Raw genomic sequence first — 19,604 nt, 5'->3', positions numbered from 1 at the left:
CGAAGACACCATTAGATTTATTCTCATATATAGGGATCAGGGAAACAAAGGAAAGAAATCCAATTATTTACAACAGTAATCCCTTAACACTGGGATTTTGTTTTAATTATAAAGAGTGTGTCTTATTAAAAACAAAACAAAGCCTGTCCTTTATGGGAGAAGCCCCATGTTTCTCTAGTGAACATGCATGCACGCAAGATTTCCTATAGAAGGCTTCAACAAATTAATTTTGCTATTCTTCAATTTCCCATGACATAATTGACTTCTTTAAAAGAGCATCAAGTAAACAATTATGAGCCCACCTGTTCATGATATCATACCAGGCACCATACAAAGTTAATGAAAATAGATTTCATTTTGTTTCCTGCCCCACTCCACCAAGATAGTACAGGCAAAATTTTCTGTACTAAAAACTAACAACGAAAAGGATAGGCAATGATAAGTACTAAAATGACAATTGCTAAATAGTCTTTGTCCTTTAAACAGGACTCCAGACATACCCAGTACCTGAAAACTCTTTTCGTGAATATCTTCCCCCATTCCCTACGGCTCCTCCAGTGCCTTGCATAGGGTAGAGAGGTAGAAGGGTAGGAAGCCATGACAAAGTAAATGGGCTGCCCCCCAGGAGGCAAGAGAAGTCACTGGAGACTTCCCTTAAGTCAGTCCTACTCCCATCACACACGGAAGAAAACTAAACCACCATTTGAGGAAAATACACTCCTTGTTGGGTCCAGCCCACAATCCCACTTAAATGGTTCAGTGTTGAGCCCAGAAGGCTGAGGGAAATCTTTCTTTCTCAAGGGACATTAAGGCTCCTAGCTCTCCTATTTCAGACCTAAGAGAAAGCTGTTGAGGCACTCAATACAACCTCATTCAGGTTTTGTCACTGAAACTAAAGCTTGCAGTCATCCTGTTACCCTTCACAGAATTGAGTTTTGGCATGGAAGGCACACAGACAGCTTCAGGGCCAAAGCTGAATCGCAGCACGTCGAGCGCCAAAGGTACCTGGCAAGGGCCTCAGCTCAATCTCAGCCGAGAGATGACAAGCAGGGGACAGAAGGTTATCCAATGATGTAAGTCACCCAAGGGATAAAGAAAGAACTGAAGAGCAGCAAGGGCTACTGAATGAGCATGGAGATATAAATGATGACATGTTTAGAGTCCAACAGCTGATGCACAGAAAGCAGACGAGTAGAAAATAAAATAAGCTTGTGCTACTATCTTGACGTGAGCAAGATTAAGGACTAAACCTCATGTATATTTATTTTATTAGGTTTAGAGTTGGGATCAAGTATGTAGGTAATACAAAATTTTATAGATCATGTCCTCTGATACAATGGAGTTGGAAAAATCTATATATTTTCCACTGGAAAGCATGGACAAATATTGCTATTCAAAGACAATTTTGTTTTTCATTTTGTTGTGTTCCAAGTTTATCATAAATACATGATCATATTGCTTTCTTTGAATAAGTTGCTATGTCTTGAGAAAGACATTTGAGAAAACAGAGAAGAAAGCAGGAAAGAAAATGCCAGACAATGAGAAGCTGTGACCATTGTTTCTTAGTCAAGGTCATACCAAGGCAAGTAGAAGATGGGGTCCCACCTGTAACAGAATCAATGGCTTATGTTCTCTCAAGTTTTTCCAGTCTCCTAGAGGAAAGATTTCACAACTATATTGAACCTTCATTTCCTTTGCCTTTGTCTGCCCTTACACATTCATTGAAGATTAGCAAAGGATATGAATTGACCAATGACACACCACAACTACTACACACTTTTGTAAAATTAGAAGACATATTTCAGAACCATTAGAAAGCAATTTGGGACCTCCCATTTTGGATGCTAAAAGACCCACTAAAAGGGCACGTCTTTAAAGTATCAATGACACAATCATGAAAAGAGATTTTTAAAATAATGTACACAGGCAGTTCAATTTATTTCTGAATTATGTCATAAAGCTGAGCCCACATGTTTTTTTAATTAACATCACCAGAAAGTGAGCCTACTCTAATGAAATACTGTAGATTTCACATTAGAAAGTGACTGACAGGTCAACTTCTGAAAAAGAAACAGTAGATACCACCACAAAACTAGCAGATGTTTCTTGGGGTCATTTGTACAAAAACATAAGCATATGTTAAAGAAATCTGACACTATCGTGGAATCAGTTGGTGTCTAAAATAATAGCAGCTCCTTATGGCAATATGGTAATGTCCGTATCAAATGCACAACACATAATGTTGCAACAGAATGTGCAGACAAAAGAGCATCAGCGGCAGCAGCAATGACCAGCGCTTTCATTAAGGTGAAAATACAAAATTAGAAGTTTACGTCCAGGGCATAGTATTGTTCAACAGTAAATGAAGATGATACACATTATCTTGAATTTTCAGAGTTTCCATTTAACTGATTTTGTTGAGATTCACATAAAGACAGAATATTAACCAAATAAGAAGATGGAAGTCTTTATACAAGCCTCTAACATGACTTTTCTTCAGTTTACCCTAGAATAATGAAGATCGTTATTTTAGAAGCTAATAGTAATACTTGCTTAGTATCCCATGGACAGAGGAGCCTGGCAGGAATCCAAGGGATCACAAAGAATTGGACAGGACTGAAGTGATTTAGCCCACATGCACAGGTTCCCCCAGAAGATGTTTCCATGACATGAAATTCATTAAAAGAGTAGGTTTGCTCCCACTGTAAAATAAACAACCTTGAAAACAACAGATTTGTCTTCCTTTCAGAAGCTAGGGTATCAAGACATTTTTTTCCCCAAATATGAAAAACTCTAATTCAAGGAAATGGAAATAGTGATTTTTTGAGAAGAATATATTTCTACTTTTAAAATAAGAACATATTATAAATCAAATTTCATGACAAAAATGTATCCTCATTATTTAAAGTATTTGGTGTGTGTGTGCACACGTTAGTCACTCAGTTATGTCCGACTCTTTGCAACCCCATGGACTGTAGCCCACCAGGCACCTCTGTCAGCGGAATTTTCCAGGCAAGAATACTAGAGTGGATTGCCATTCCCTTCTCCAGGGGGTCTTTCCAATCCAGGGATCAAACCCAGGTCTCCTGCATTGCAGGCAGATTCTTTACCTTTTGAGCCATTTGGGAAACCCTAAAATATTTAAATATTATCTAAAATAAGTGGGCTATGAATGGGATTTCAAAAAGGCATTATAGTCACCAAGATGTTAACTGTAACAAGTATTCATCTGTATAATGAAAACCAGAACAAAATATTTACTACCTTGCCTTTACACTTTCAATACATAAAAATATGCCTAAAATATAAGGAAACCAGTACATGCTAACAGTTGTTCAGTTTTATTGATCTTACTCTTCCTGCACAGATGGGCACTAGAAACTACTTTGAATTATGTGCCTGTAACATTTACCAAGCTTAGAAGTTTAATTTGGAACAAATATTATTTGTATTAAAGATTCATGATATAAATGGATTTTTTTAGTTTAAAATGATACAGAAACAGTTTTTATACATATAAAAATTGACATTTAAAATCATTTCACTGGTTTTTTTAATATTTCAATAATACTAAATATTACAGTTGTACAAAGATCATAACTTTATTTACCAATATTTAATGAAAAATGTTTTCTGAAAATAGCTTTCAACTATTTTTTTCCAAGTAGCCCCAACCTAATAAGAAATGGCACAGAAGAAGAGAGCCCAAGGCTCATGGAAAACACAGATCTTAAATTTGCTAGAGTTCAATTTATGATCCTTCAGGAGCAATTTCTCCAGTGTATGTCTTTGTTCAAGCTTTCTGTTTCCCTTCTGTTTGGACATTTTGCTAGTCCCTAGCATATCTAATGCTTGGTAGAATACATTTCAAGTGGGATAATTCTTAGATCAGCAAAACAAAAAGCAATTTTAGCTGTGTCCAAGATGCATTCCACTGTCCAAGCTAAAAATCTCAGCATCACCACTGTGCCTCCCTTTTCCCTCAAACCCCAGACCGTCTACATTCTATCTTTGCCAATATTCCTTTGCACCTGACCTCACCTCTCCTTTCTCCCTGCCACATACACACCTCCTCCTGGATCTGTTGGTGGACTAGCCACTGAAATGGGCTCCTCAATCTAAATCCATCCTACCCCCATTTATGACCCATCCTACCCCTATGGCTATCTTCCTAAAACCCAATTTCACCTACTTTAAAAAACAAAAACTTGAAATCCTCTGACACTTTGTCTTTGCTGCCCCTGACTCAACCTTCAGGGTAAGACGCCAATATCCTGGCGTAACACTCACAGTGCTACGCAAGCTACTGACTTACACAAAGCACTATCCTCTGCCCCATGAACATACTCTCTCCCTACAGGCCATGGCTTTATTTTCCATGTAGGTCAAAGCATCCTTTCCAAACTTTTCCAAAATGTTATTTTCCTATAATGGTTTCCTTATCCTTTTGTATTGCCAACTCCTACTCACGTTTCCAGGCCCACATTTAAGTTTGCCCTCACACCTCTCTGCAGCTTTCCCCTACATCCTCCTCTGCCCACTCAAATGAAATGATTTTCCCCTTTAGCTACACTTCCGTGGTTCTTTATAATGCCCTGTAAGTAATACTTCAGGTGCACATAAAACAGATCACCTAGTTATTTTGCGATAAGCCTCCTTGCAGATTGTGAACACTTTAAAGCAAAAATTGTGACAAATTGATCGTAGCATCCCTGATATCTATCAGACACCTAGCACACGATAGTTGCTCCCTAATGTTAGAAGAAATAAGCTAAAAACATGAATGATTTTATGAGAAAAATAAAAATTAAAAGTATGATGAGATACCATTTCTTATCTCAGATTGTTTCTTTAAAACAAGGTTTGACAATATATCTTTTGAAGAAACTGCACAGAAACAGGTACCCTCATATGATGATACGTGTCATACGATGATCATAGAAAAGCAAAGTAACACAATCTTTCTCGGGGGACTTGGAAATACTTAGCAAAATTATATAGGAAGGAAGTAGATGGGAAACCTCTATACATTTCACTTATTTTGCTGTGAAATGAAAACTGATCTAAAAAGGCAGTTTATTAAAAAAAAAAAAAAAAAAAGACTTCTCAGGTGGCGCTAGTGGTAAAGAACCCACTTGCCAACGCAGGAGACATAAGAAACCCATCGGTTCGATCCCTGGGTCAGGAAGATCCTCTGGAGGAGGGCATGGCAACCTACTTCAGTATTCCTACCTGGAGGATCCCATGGACAGAGGAATCTGGAGTCCATAGCGTCACAAAGAATCAGACATGACTGAAGCGACTTAACACACATTAAAAAATCATATAAGGTATTTATTCTTTGAGTCAACAGTACCATTTCTAGGAATTTATTCCAAAAATACATTTAAACAATAAAAATACATTTTAAACAAAGACATGATAAGTTTTTAATTATACCACTATTCACAATAGCAAAAATGACTGGAAACGACCCAAGTTCTTCAACAGAGAGAAGGTTTAGTAAACTAAAGCACGCAACAGATTATTGTGCAGATACAAAAGGAGATGAGGACTCTCACTACATACCTCTATCAAGTGATATATCGGGAATACTGTTAATTTAAAAAGAAATCAAAGTGGAAAAAAAGCATACATGGTACACTACCATGCACTTAAGAAGATGGATAGGGTGAGGTAAGTAAAAGAATATATGTACATGTTTGCTTATCCAGGAATAAACCAAAAAATTTAAAAGGCTTACCGGTAATAGGAAGGAAGGAAAAGGGTAGAACAGACACAGACAAAAATTGTACTTCCCATTGTAGCTTGTTTAGTGGATTTGATTTTGGAACCATGTAAGTATTTTACATAATTACAAAATAGGATTAAAAAGAGCAATGCCCAAAACTAAAAGCAAAAATGAAACAAATAATTCTGCATATTGAGTTGGAAGTATAACATCACAGATAGGACTGATTCCAACTGTCTTTAGAACATAGTCATTTGGGGATTTCCCTCGTGGTCCAGTAGTTAAAAATCTGCCTGCCAATGGGGACACAGGTTCATTCCCTGGACTAGGAAGATCCCACATATCATGAGGCAACTACTGAAGCCCACGTGCCCTAAAGCCCATGCTCCACAACAAGAGAAACCACTTCAATGAGAAGCCCAAACATCACAATTAGAGAGTAGCCCCATCCACTGCAACAACAGAAAACCCACACACAGCAACAAGGACCCAGCACAGCCAAAAATAAATAAGATTATCAAATACAGAGCCATTAAAAAATCATAATAATCTGACTACACATAGCACATACTCTGGACTTCCCCGGTAGTTCAGCTGGTAAAGAATCTGCCTACAATGCAGGACACCCTGGGTCAATTCCTGGATCAGGAAGCTCCCCTGGAGAAGGGATAGGCTACCCACTCCAGTATTCTTGAGCTTCCCTGGTGGCTCAGATGGTAAAGAATCTGCCTGCAATGTGGGAGGCCTGGGTTCAATCCTCAGGTTAGGTAGATCCCCTGGAGGAGGACATGGCAACCCATTCCAGTATTCTTGCCTGGAGAATCGGACACAACTAAGCAAATCGGACACAACTGAGTTGCAAAGAATCAGACACAACTGAGCGACTAAGTACAGCATGTACTCTAAGTGGTATGTCCCTAAAAGCAACAAAAACAAAATTATTACAGAATGATCTTAAATAACTGGCTCTCATTAATTACATTGCTGACGGTAGCACTGGTGTTATTATTCTGTGATGTACATTTATTGCAAAGCAGTAATAATATTATTACAGTTAGAACACAGAATTTTAAGGGTAGGAACAGAGAGAAATAAAAACCTTTAGTCTTGAACCTTTACTGAAGATCCCAGCATAATTCCATACTGCATCTATTCTTTAGGGGAAAAAAAAAATCATGCTTCCTAGCTCCACTTTCAGAAAAGCCTAGGAAGTAAGACCATATAAGGAAAGTACTAGCAATGAGCACACCTGGAACTCAAATTGTGATCTCTAAACACCATAACTCAGTGTAAGAAATCAGGCATCCTTGATGATAGGCACGAAATATTCAAGATGGGCCTGGAATATATTGCCATTTCAGAAAGCAAGGGAGCTAACAGAGGCATCTAAGAAAATGTCAAAAGATCTCAAAAATCAGCATGAAGTGGTTCCCATTGGTCCAAAAATATAGAATTGGGGCAATGTGAGCATTAGTAAGAAGAGTCACTGCTACGAATTGAAATATATTTAAATAACTGAGTTCATAATGATAATAATAAACCTAATTGGTCACAGTGACTGCTGTGATTTTTCCCTTTAAGAAAAAACTTGCTTTTCTGCTGCAATAAACGCAGTTAGGCAACAACATCCAGCTATTGGTACCTTTAGGACCCACCTGAACTTCACTCTTCTCAGGCAGCCCCCAGCCTATGACTGAACACACTATTTGGCCACTTCTACCTAAGGCAGGAGTGGAACAACTGATTGGTTCAAGATTGAGAAGGGGTACAACAGGACGTCTGCTGTCATCCTGCTGGTTTAACCTATATGCTGAGTACAGCATGAGAAATGCCGGGCTAAATAAGTTAGAAGCTGGAGTCAAAACAGAAGGGAGAAACAACACCCTCAGATATGCAGATGATACCACCTAATGGAAGAAAGTGAAGAGGAACTAAAGGGCCTCTTGATGAGGAGGAGAGTGAAAGAGCCACCTTAAAACCAAATATGAAAAAAACTAAGATCATGGCATCCAGCCCCATTACTGCATGGCAAATAGAGGGGGAAAGGTGGAAGTAGTGTCAGATTTCCTCTTCTTGCACTCTGAAATCACTGCACTCTAAAATGTGGATGGTGACTGCAGCCATGAAATAGAAGACATTTGCTCCTTGGCAGGAAAATTATGACAAACCTATACAGTGTACTGAAAAGCAGAGACATTACCCTGCCAACAAAGGTCCGCATAGTCAAGGCTATGGTCTTCCCAGTGATCACGTATGGTTGTGAGAGCTGGACTGTAAAGAAAGCAGAGTGCCAAAGAATTGATGCCGTCAAGCTGTGGTGTTGGAGAAGACTCCTGAGAGCCCCTTGGACTGCAAGGAGATCCAACCAGTCAACCTTAAGGGAGATCAACCCTGAATATTCACTGGAAGGACTGATGCCAAAGCTGAAGCTCTGGTATTCTGGTCATCTCATGCTAACAGTTGACTCACTGGAAAAATCTCTGATGCTGGGACAGACTGAAGGCAGGAGGAGAAGGAGGCATCAGGGGATGAGATGGCTAGGAGACATCACCAATGCAATGGACACGAACTTGGGCAAACTTCAGGAAATGGTGAGAGATGGGGAGGCCTGGAGAGCTGCAGTGCATGAGGTCACAATGAGTCGGACGGGACTGGGCAACTGAATACCACCACCACCTAAGGCAGGACTGCTAATGAGCAGTCTTTTCAGATAAGCACCATAGGCTGAGGTTCTTCCTGCCCCTGCCTGCTTCATCCCTCCTTACAGGTGTCAAACTAGTATCACAGATTGGAGGTTATCCCTCCCAACATGCTTCCTGCCCCTTTTATCTTTCACAGACAGTTGCCCCCCAGTGAACCTTTCATTTTCCTGTGGAAAAACTACAGTCCAGACAACCTAGTTTGCCCAGAAAATAACTAGCAAGGAAAAAAATTTAAAAGGGAGAGGAATCTGTGGAATCAAAGATATAAAGAAACAGCAACCAACTGCAACATGGATCTTATTTAAATGTTGACTTAGATTTAGAAAATGGAAAGAGAAACAATAGAGGACAATGAACACTAACTGTATATTTAAGTTAGTCAGCTCAGTTGCTCAGTCGTGTCTAACTCTTTGCGACCCCATGAACCACAGCACGCCAGGCCTCCCTGTCCATCACCAACTCCCAGAGTCTACCCAAACCCATGTCCATCGAGTCAGTGATGCCATCCAACCATTTCATCATCTGTTGTCCCCTTCTCCTCCTGCCCTCAATCTTTCCCAGCATCAGGGTCTTTTCAAATGAGTCAGCTCTTCACATCAGGTGGCCAAAGTATTGGAGTTTCAGCTTCAACATCAGTCCTTCCAATGAACACCCAGGACTGATCTCCTTTAGGATGGACTGGTTGTGTCTCCTTGCAGTCCAAGGGACTCTCAAGAGTCTTCTCCAACACCACAATTCTTCGGCGCTCAACGTTCTTTATAGTCCAACTCTCACATCCATACATAACCACTGGAAAAACCATAGCCTTGACTAGACAGACCTTTGTTGGCAAAGTAATGTCTCCACCTTTTAATATGCTGTCTAGGTTGGTCATAACTTTCCTTCCAAGGAGTAAACATCTTTTAATTTCATGGCTGCAATCACCATCTGCAGTGATTTTAGAGCCCAGAAAAATAAAGTCAGCCTTTGTTTTCTCTGTTTCCCCATCTATTTGCCATGAAGTGATGGGACCAGATGCCATGATCTTAGTTTTCTGAATGTTGAGCTTTAAGCCAACTTTTTCACTCTCCTCTTTCACTTTCATCAAGAGGCTCCTTAGTTCTTCTTCACTTTCTGCCATAAGGGTGGTGTCATCTGCATATCTGAGGTTATTGATGTTTCTCCCAGCAATCTTGATTCCACTTGTGCTTTCCTCCAGCCCAGCGTTTCTCATGATGTACTCTGCATATAAGTTAAATAAGCAGGGTGACAATATACAGCCTTGACATACTCCTTGTCCTATCTGGAACCAGTCTGTTGGTCCATGCCCAGTTCTAACTGTTGCTTCCTGACCTGCATACAGGTTTCTCAAGAAGCAGGTCAGGTGATCTGGTATTCCCATCTCTTTCAGAATTTTCCACAGTTTATTGTGATCCAGTCAAAGGCTTTGGCATAGTCAACAAAGCAGAAATAGATGTTTTTCCGAAACTCTCTTGCTTTTTCAATGATCCAGCAGATGTTGGCAATTTGATCTCTGGTTTCCAGCATGAACATCTGGAAATTCACACTTCATGTATCACTGAAGCCTGGCTTGGAGAATTTTAAGCATTACTTTACTAGCATGTGAGATGAGTGCAATTGTGTGGTAGTTTGAGCATTTTTTGGCATTGCCTTTCTTTGGGATTGGAATGAAAACTGACTTTTTCCAGTCCTGTGGCCACTGCTGAGTTTTCCAAATTTGCTGGCATATTGAGTGCAACACTTTCACAGCATCGTCTTTCAGGATCTGAAATAGCTCAACTGGAATTCCATCACCTCCACTAGTATTTTTAAGGACACGGGATCATTTTATATTGGAATAGTGACTACACTGTGTATTATATTGTATTCCATGCTTTTGTAATCCTAACCTTCTAGAGATAAATGTAAGATATCTATAGAAGCAATTATATGATATCTAGGAATTGCTCCCACCTATTCCAAGCAAAGGAGGGAAGTGGTTAGGGCATAAATGGAACAAGACTGACCTTGAAAACCATTTAAACTCAAGAACATGTCACATTGAGCCTCACCCTCACTGGATTGAACATGAAGGCTTACTATATTATTCTTTCTACATCTGGCTATGTTTGATGTTTTCCATAATAAAAATATTGGACTTTAAAAACTTTCATTTGGTCATTTACTCAGGAATTACAAGTGGTGAGAGCAATGGAATATGGTCTCTATGGCAGAACTGTCATGAAGGCCTGAAAAAATCAGATACTCTTGTTGTATTAAGGCTTGTTATTTTGGTTTGAACCATGATGCTACCCACTTACTCTGACATCACATAGACTCTTGAAGGTGTTAGGGTGAACTCTTTCCTACTGAACTGAGGAAGCAGCATAACCTCCTGGGTACAGTGTGGACTCTGGAGTCAGGCTGCCTGGCCTGGAATCCCAGAAACTCCATCACCAGCATGGCCTTGGGCAAGAAAGGTCATCTCTGGCTCCCGGAAATAAAAATCCTATCTGAACTATGCAGTGTTGTTGGGAAGATTAAACAAGACAATACACTTCACACAGGACTAAACGTTCACTATTTTCAGCAGTAAAGAGTCCTCCTGCAATGCAGGAGATGTGGGTTTGAACCCTTGGTTGGGAGGATCCCCTGCAGGAGGAAATGGCTACCCATTCCAGTATTCTTGCCTGGAGAAACCCATGGTCAGAGAAGCCTGGCAGGCTACAGTCCATAGGTCACAAAGAGCCAGACATGACTGAGCATGCACGCATTTTCAAACAAACACTGGACATGGATCCAGAGCAACAGTGGTAGTTTCCAGAACATTATTCCTGATGAAAATCTTGGAATGTATATAAGAACTCCCTAATGGCAGCTGGTACATTATTTAAGACTTAGCTGTAGGCTTAGCATAAGTCCATAGTACTATGTCAACTGTTTTTTAATATATCCATACCTGTCCACTTGTTTGCCTGCCTCCCTGTCTCTGGATTCTGTTATTCATTACCCTGAGGGTCTTCAACTTCTGGTTTACATGCCAAAAGTCAGCAGAAGGTTTAATTTCCCTCAAATTTCACTTCCCTCCCTCCTTCCCCTCTTATCTCAATACATACTGACTTTGGAAAACACAAGAGCATATAAAGAGCCATGGCTACCAAGAGCGCCTTCCCTTTGCTCACCACATACATAACCAGAACTCACTGGCCCAGGACACAGTAGCCCCATCACGGGCACAGTACTTCCAAAATTCAGCAGGAATACAGTCACATGGAAGGAATTAGGACTATGTTGAGGACTTTGATGATGCTTGTAGACTTGTCAACATTTGAAATGTAATCAAATAACCTAGTCAAGTAATGAACCCGGCAGGATTAGGGATAAGATTCACAATGAGTATTCTAGTATTTAGATCACAGTGAATCACATCTTCTACATCCCTGACCCTTTCAACAAAGATGGTTCACCTTCCCAAATTACAGACAGCACAGAAACGCCCAGTCTAGGCAGCAGCACCTTCCTGGGTACCCATGCCATCTGTCGATCCCTGTTATTTACTGCCATGGCCCTTTGATTCTTTAGCTCCATCATGTTCATACTCCTGCAACTCACTTTAGGTCCTCTCACTCTGGCAGATCCCATATGAACCAGCCTCTCTGGTTTACCGACCTTGATCCAGTCCATCCCCATTTTCAGTTTGTACATCCCTTGCCTTCAATGCAAGTACCACTTCTAGGAGCATATTTCTGTGTCAGTTGTGACCCTAAATACCCCCTCATGGAGGAGAAGTGAGAGGAAGGGGACACAAAAATAGAGAAATTTCTTTTAAGTGCTTGTCTTCATATGGTGCCACACGGCTGTGGTATATTTAGAAACAGCACTAGGATGCAGACTTTCACGGGGTCAGTGGACACAGGCTAGGATGGCTGTTTCAAACCTACCATCCTTATAGTAAGAAACCAATTGCTTGCCAAATTTTAGTTTAAGTAAATCATGACATGAGCAATAAGACAATGGTTGTTACAGACAAAACTTTATCAGCCCATTAATTCATAATAATGAATAAAAGCATGTTTTCGGGGTCACAAAATAACTTAAAAGTTTCTGCCATTTGGGAATCTCTGGACTCAGAGATCTATCTTTAAATTAGCAGTTCAGATTGGATGGTAATTCAGTTCTATGTTGAGATTAATTACTTGAAAACTATACCTACTATAGAAATAAAGATGAAAACCCATGCCTGGGAATCAAAGTAATGAATGTTTTCAACTTCATATGTCTATGTGTTAGAGCTATGTTTTAAAATCTGATCACCACTAGCTGCATGTGGCTATAAAATTTATTAAAATTAAATAAAATTTAAAATTCAGTTCCTCAGTCACAGTAGCCATATTTCGAGTGCTCAGCAGTCACAGGGGCTGGTAGTGACCGTATTAGACAGTGTAGATACAGAGCATTTGATCGGCACAGAAATTTTAACAAGACAGTCATACTTAGAGATTCATTCTATATTTTGTTTTTCTGTGTGGACTAATGTACATTAAGTAAAAGCTAAGTATTTTTACAACATGTGCCTTATACAGTATTTACACAATAGGTTAACAGGACTGTCAAAGCATTTAAAAACTTCATAAACATTATATGCAGTTCCTTGGTAAGCTTGATTTTTCACACCCATCTTTTAAAAATTCCTTCCATTTTGGCAGCTTAGGAACACACTAATAATTTTTTTAAAGATTTTTTTGCTTCTTCACATGTAGACTGATGAATCAAAGCACTGTGTTTTACTGAGTAATTAGTCCTTTAATAATTTACGTGAGTAATGGGTCATTTTGGGGTTTAACCCCTACTTCCATTATTCCTGACCAACGGTTCACCAACAGATGTCTCACTTTGGATGTACACAACAGAAGCCCAGGATCTGTTTCACGTACATCTGTTCCCAAACGGCTTAGGCAGATTAATACTCAGAATGGACCCAGCTCTGCTAAGTCCCAGTAATCACTAACTCTTGTTGTTTTAAAATTGATTGGGTTTTTCTCATTTTCACATTTTTCCACATTACCTTTCATCTTGCAAAGTTTCTAACAAATAAATGTTTATGTAAACTTAAAGCGTGAGAAAATCATTCACTCCCTCAAAAGGAGAAACACTTCCAAGATCTTATTTTGAAGCCCATCCTTTTCAGATTTCCTGGTTATTTCTCTAATTCAGCTGAACTCAAGGGCATGGTAGGAATAACCCTTTGAAAAAACACAACATGAAATGGTGTAATGTGAGGTAGTAAGTCAAAGAATAACAAGAAAATTGTAAACCATAATTAAGATTTGAAACCTTCATTGTATTTTTTAAAAATATTTAAAACATAATATTCTCATGATAATCAAGCATACTGTAAGATCCTTGCCCAGGAATTTAGTAAGAGGGTACAGGAAATGAAGTTGAAGAAAGGATAAGCTAGTCCTTTTGTCCATCATGAAAAATCTGCTTAAGACTAGCCTTGACCCATGATTTTCTATCAGAAAATGGTTTCTTTCTTTCCAAAGACAGAATCTATGCTGAGGTAACAGTCCACCTCTCATTACCCGGCCTTGAAGCCCAGGGAAGGGGAGCAAGAAACTTGGCCCATATTTTCCACGTAGTTATTTCAATTAGAAATTCATTAGGGCTATGAAGCTTTGTTGTAAAATACAACTCCACACATGCCAGGAAGTTGATCACTGAAGCCTTACTCAGATTTATTACCATGTCCTAACATCAAAAGCCTATAAAAACGGATGTTTTCTATAAAATGCAACTTCAGAGTTGACGATTCTTAGAGATCATATAATGCAAATACTTCATTTTGCAGTTGAATAAACTGTCATTTAAAGGGGTTAAATGATTTGCCTTGAGTCAGTTTCACCCTTAGGTGCAGACAGGACCTCAGGTCCCTTGGTGCTCACTCCTGAAACCTTTCCTTCACAGACGGGAAACTGCAGACAGCTGAAGTAGAGAGCCTGTAGAATATCCGTGGTGTTCTTCATACTTCAAGGTGCTACTCTGTAGTAAATGATAAAGGTGCCCAATGTGAGACAGCAGAGAAAGACTTGTGGGCATGTGGCATTCTGGTCATAGAGATCCGGAAGTTGATCATTCTGAAGTGTACTTCATATGAGCTTCATATATATGTACTTCATATATATATATATATGAGCTTCATATAGTCTAATCCTACCGACTGCTAACTCTCCCTTGGAGTAGATTTTCCTTTATGAGAAACCTCATAACCAAATTTTACAGTATAGTAAGCAGATCCTGCATTGAGGATGCACAAAAATGCTCGTACTTTCTGCTCCTATCTAACATTTCAAATGGAAGTTTACCACTTGGTAAGCACATATTGCTAGAAGTTTGTCCCTGATTGAGATTTAGAATCATGCCCACAGGCCATCAGCAATCATTTTTGAAAATGCTGAACTCTGAAAATATCTGATCCAGTGACAAGATAAGCTAAGGACCAAATGACAAAACACACATATTGGTCCATGGCATTTGCCCACATTCCCTTTCTGAGCTCTCCAATTTTTGACACCTTACGCCTGGTCCCAGGCACCATGCCGGGGGCTAACACTGTGGCCTGCTCTGCCTGTAGAGTCTTGTGACCCAGACACGCCTGACCTTTCTCATTTGACCTGAAAATCCTCACCTGACCCCTCTTCCATTTCTTCAGGATTTCACACTACCCTAGGGCACAGACAGCTAACTTGGTAATTAACATGAATAAACGCATGATTCCATAAGTAGAATGACCATAATTAGAGATTCCAATAGAAAGATCATTTAGGCACCACTGCAAGCAATAATGAAGTTTTCTGAGCAGATGATGCCCTTTTGTGTATACAGTTTGTATTACAGATGTGACAGACTGGTCAATCCATGCCCTAGTCAGAGATTGCTTTCTTTTCCATCCTATAGCTGAGCATCTGACCATGATGCTCACAGTGGAGAAGTGGGCCCACATTAGCTGAAGAATGTTTTTGTAAAAAGAGCTCTAATGCTTTAACAAAAGGGGTGGGGGATATTGCTACAGGTGATGAAAAGTTACTAAGTAGCAATGTAGTAATCAGATTACAATGCAGTGGGCAAAGCTAAAGTTCATGAGACTAGTTAAATTCATTCCTGTAACAAATGTTTATAGTCAGGCACTCTTCAAAGTGCTGAGAGTAAACAAAACAGATTTTCTGATCCTCCTCCCTCTTCTCCAGGTAGATCCCATCTCTAGGGGCTACACCATCAGCTCAGGGATTCCAATTTGGTCTGAATTATACAACCAATTTTCCTGGGTCTGAACTTTGCAGATGCCAAAGAACAGCATATCTCAGCCTCCATAATCTCCAATTCCTACAATGCATGTGTTAGTCAGTCAATCATGTTCAATTCTTTGCAACCCCATGGACTGTAGCCCACCAGGCTCCTCTATCCATGGAATTCTCCAGGCAAGAATACTAGAGTGGGTAGCCATTTCCTTCTCCAGGGGATCTTCCTGACCCAGGAATTAAACCCTGGTCTCCTGTATTGCAGGTGGATTCTTTACTGTCTGAGACACCAGGGAAGCCATAATCATAATCAATATATAAACACATACACACACACATATATATTTTCAGGGTTCTCATTCTCTGAGGAATTCTACTACATGTCATTATAAATAAGGCAAAACCCAGAGAATGCAGAACACTGAGTGAACCCTAATGTAAACTATGGACTCTGGATGATAGTGATGTCAATGTAGATTCAATCAGATTTAGCAAAAATACAACCTTGGTGGGAAAAGGTAAGACCTTGGTGGGAAATACTTATAATGGGGGAGGCTATGCATTGTGGGGAGCAGAGGGTATATATACCTTCTGCTTAATTTTGCCCTGAACCTAAAACTGCTCTAAAAATTAAGTCTATTAAAAAGAAAAAAAAAAAAACAACCACTAAGTCATTATGAGGTTTAAAAACTGAACGGTCTTGCAAACATTTCCTATGATGATAATGCCCAGCATCGATCCAATCCCACCCCCATCCTTTCCTAGAACAGCCAGGCACTGGCCAGCAAGGGACATGATCTCCCCCAATGTCCTCCCACACCACCTCCTTCCAGGTATGGCTGTAGTTTTCCTCCATTTCCTGAATCAATTTCACTTGTCTTCCACCACACCCAACTAGGCTAATTCCACAACAGAGAATATTTCTCACATTTAAACATATCTCTTAACCTTTTTTTTAACTTTTCCCACTCTTATTTTACTAAGTAAAATAAAGGTTTAATAATTAGTTTCTCCTAAAATATAAGTGCTAAGGTGCTAAGCTTTTGGACCTCCAATATTCAGGGGCCCCGAGTGATATCTGCATACTAGGTGTTAGTTACAAAGAAAAGGTGGTACATCTAAATGAAGGCAAAGAAAACCAACATGTTTTAGGTCAAAATTAAAGATCAACACTTGCAACCTCTAGAGTTATAACTGTCCAGATGTCTTTTAAACAGCCAGGAATACTAATTCAGCCTACTTTTCCTCTACCAGCACTGAGTATATAAAAGAGCATTTTACTGCTTCATACCATCATTTGACTTTTCACGTACCACTACTGCAACACAGATTTGAATACCTCATTTCTCAATGTCTCATTTTATTCCTATAGTATTTCAGCTTCATCGTAAGTTAAAAAGACCCATGTAGGCCAATTTAAGCTCTAATGGTAAACTTCTATGGCCCCCAAATTCGAACAGACTTAAACAGAATTCTATGCCCATATCTCTAGTTTTTAACTCAAAGATGTAGAAAATACACCACCTTGCTTTTCAACACACCTGCAAACATTTTAAATTAAACATTTTAAATTAAAGTCAAAGGCAGTTTCAGTTAAGTAAGATGATCGCATCTGGTCCCATTACTTTATGACAAATAGATGGGGAAACAGTGGCAGACTTTCTTTTGGGGGATTCCAAAATCACTGCAAATGGTGACTGCAGTCATGAAATTAAAAGACACTTGCTCCTTGGAAGAAAAGTTATGGCCAACCTAGACAGCATATTAAAAAGCAGAGACATTGCTTTGCCAACAAAGGTCCAACTAGTCAAAGCTGTGGTTTTTCCAGTAGTCATGTAGGGATGAGAGAGTTGGACTATAAAAAAAGCTGAGCACCGAAGCTTTTGAACTGCGGTGTTGGAGAAGACTCTTTGAGAGTCCCTTGGACTGCCAGGAAATCCACCCAGTCCATCATAAAGGAAATCAATCCTGAATATTCATTGGAAGGACTGATGCTGAAGTTGAAACTCCCTAATACTTTGGCCACCTGATGCAAATAATTGACTCATTTGAAAAGACCCTGATGCTGGGAAAGATTGAAGGCAGGAGGAGAAGGGGATGAAAGAGGATGAGATGGTTAGATGGCCTCACCGACTCAATGGACACGAGTTTGAATAAACTCCGAGAGTTGGCGCGATGGACAGGGAGGCCGAGCGTGGTGCAGTCCGTGGGGTCGTAAAGATTTGGACACGACTGAGCGACTGAACTGAACGGAGGCAAGCACCTCAAGTGCAGCAGAAACTGCCCATCAGAATGAGAGTCCCTGACTAGTCTGCTCTGCCAGGTTTTTGTACAAGGAACTGTAAAATACTGACGTGTCTTTAGGGTAAACAGCACATTGTGGCTTGTTTTCCAACAAAGGAAACAAGGGGAAGGCTTTTTTTTTTTTTAATTTCCTGAGTTATCATTTAGAAGATATGTTTACTATATCCCAAGGTTTCCCCTACATCATCTCCAGACTGAGTCTTGAAATACTTCTATTGTACAGAATTATAACACTCTCTAAATAGTTTTAGGTCAAAAGGCAAATACTCCTAAACAACACGATGATTCCAAAGTCCATATTAAACACCAAAAGCTTCTAGAACTTGGACTTGATTCGAGACAACGGCAAGGAACGTGAGGCATGGAAAAGTTCAGAGGGACCAAAAGCTCAGATGAAATTTTCAGAAGTCAGCAAAACGAAAGTTGGATTCGGAACCCACGTGTAGGGTATACTGTAAAACGCTTATGCTTGCAGCGTTGCCGTAAGCGGTTGAGCAAAACTCGGACGTGGAGGGGAGGAGGGGGTGACCTTCCCGCGTTTGGAAAACAGCGCGCTTTGGGGGGCTCGGGGGAGTGGGGCGGAGTGTGACGTGGGTCCCGGGACCGCAACCCAGGCGGCAAGAGCGTGCAGGCAGAAGCCCTGGGGGGCGGCTCGGGCTCCCCGGCTCTGGAGGGAGGAGGTGGCGGCTTGGGGACGCGGTCGCCCGCTGGGACAGAGGAGGAGCTTGCGGGAGGCGGAGGGACGGCGCCGGGAGGAGGGAGTGAGGCCGGGAGGAGGAAGAGAAGGCGCGGGGACCTTCAGAGCAGGACCACGCACCTGTGAGACGCTCGGGGCGGATGGGCCGCCACGTCAGGGCCCGCTCGCTCAGCACCACGTCGCAGCTGTCCCTCCCGATCTCGAAGATGCCCCGGAGCAGAACCAGCTCGGCCGCCGCCTCGGGCTGTGGCCCGGACGCCCACTGCGCCGACCGCAAGGCACCCGCCGCCGGGGGCGCCTCCTCCTCCCGGCCGCCCTCCAGGGCGCTCACCCGGCCCCCGCGCCTCCCCCGGGGCATGGCGGGCCGCGGGCAAGGCCCGAGCTGGGGTCCCGGGGAGGCCTCGGAGGAAGGAGGTGGAGACCGCGGCCGCCGGAGTTCTGGCGGCGTCCCGCGCTGCCACAGCAACCGCGCGCGGGGCAGAAACCCGGGAGGGAGGCGGGGCGGGCAGGCGGGGCCGCCCTGACCTAGACGGCGCCTGGGCCCGCCAGCCTCCGCCGCCGCGACTCACTAGAAGGGACCCCAGTCCTGGGGGAGGAAGAAGTGGCTCCCTCCGCCTAGTCCCTATAGTTCCTGGAGATTTTGCGCATACGTTACCCTCCAAAGTATAGGCCGGCGCTTACTCAAAGGTGGATTTGCCTACTCCCGGCCCCGGCCCCGGGCATCTTGTTAAAATGCAGATTGTTACTGAATTGGTCCCAGACGCCGTTTTTAGGAAGCTCCCAGGTGATGCTGCTGACCCTCGGAACACACTTTGAATTGCAAGGACATAGCCCTCTGTTTTTCCACCTGGTTTTCCGCGGGCTCCGCAGGAATGCAGAGGCCGTGCTTTATA

General features: G+C 41.4%; 1 protein-coding gene across 1 annotated transcript in view; it reads right to left on the bottom strand.

Moving 5' to 3' along the window:
• CERKL (ceramide kinase like) overlaps positions 1-19,132 on the bottom strand; it is a 128,718-nt gene extending 109,586 nt beyond the window's left edge. The window contains exon 1 of the mRNA XM_043894058.1: positions 18,832-19,132. Within this exon, the coding sequence (XP_043749993.1) occupies positions 18,832-19,069 (238 nt within the window). The 5' untranslated portion in view covers positions 19,070-19,132. The remainder of the gene's footprint in view (positions 1-18,831) is intronic.
• Between the last annotated feature and the right edge of the window lie 472 nt (positions 19,133-19,604).

This window comes from Cervus elaphus, chromosome 33 (assembly GCF_910594005.1).
Source record: "Cervus elaphus chromosome 33, mCerEla1.1, whole genome shotgun sequence".
In the NCBI taxonomy this organism is placed as follows: Eukaryota; Metazoa; Chordata; class Mammalia; order Artiodactyla; family Cervidae; genus Cervus; species Cervus elaphus.
This window is presented reverse-complemented; position numbering and strand designations above follow the sequence as displayed.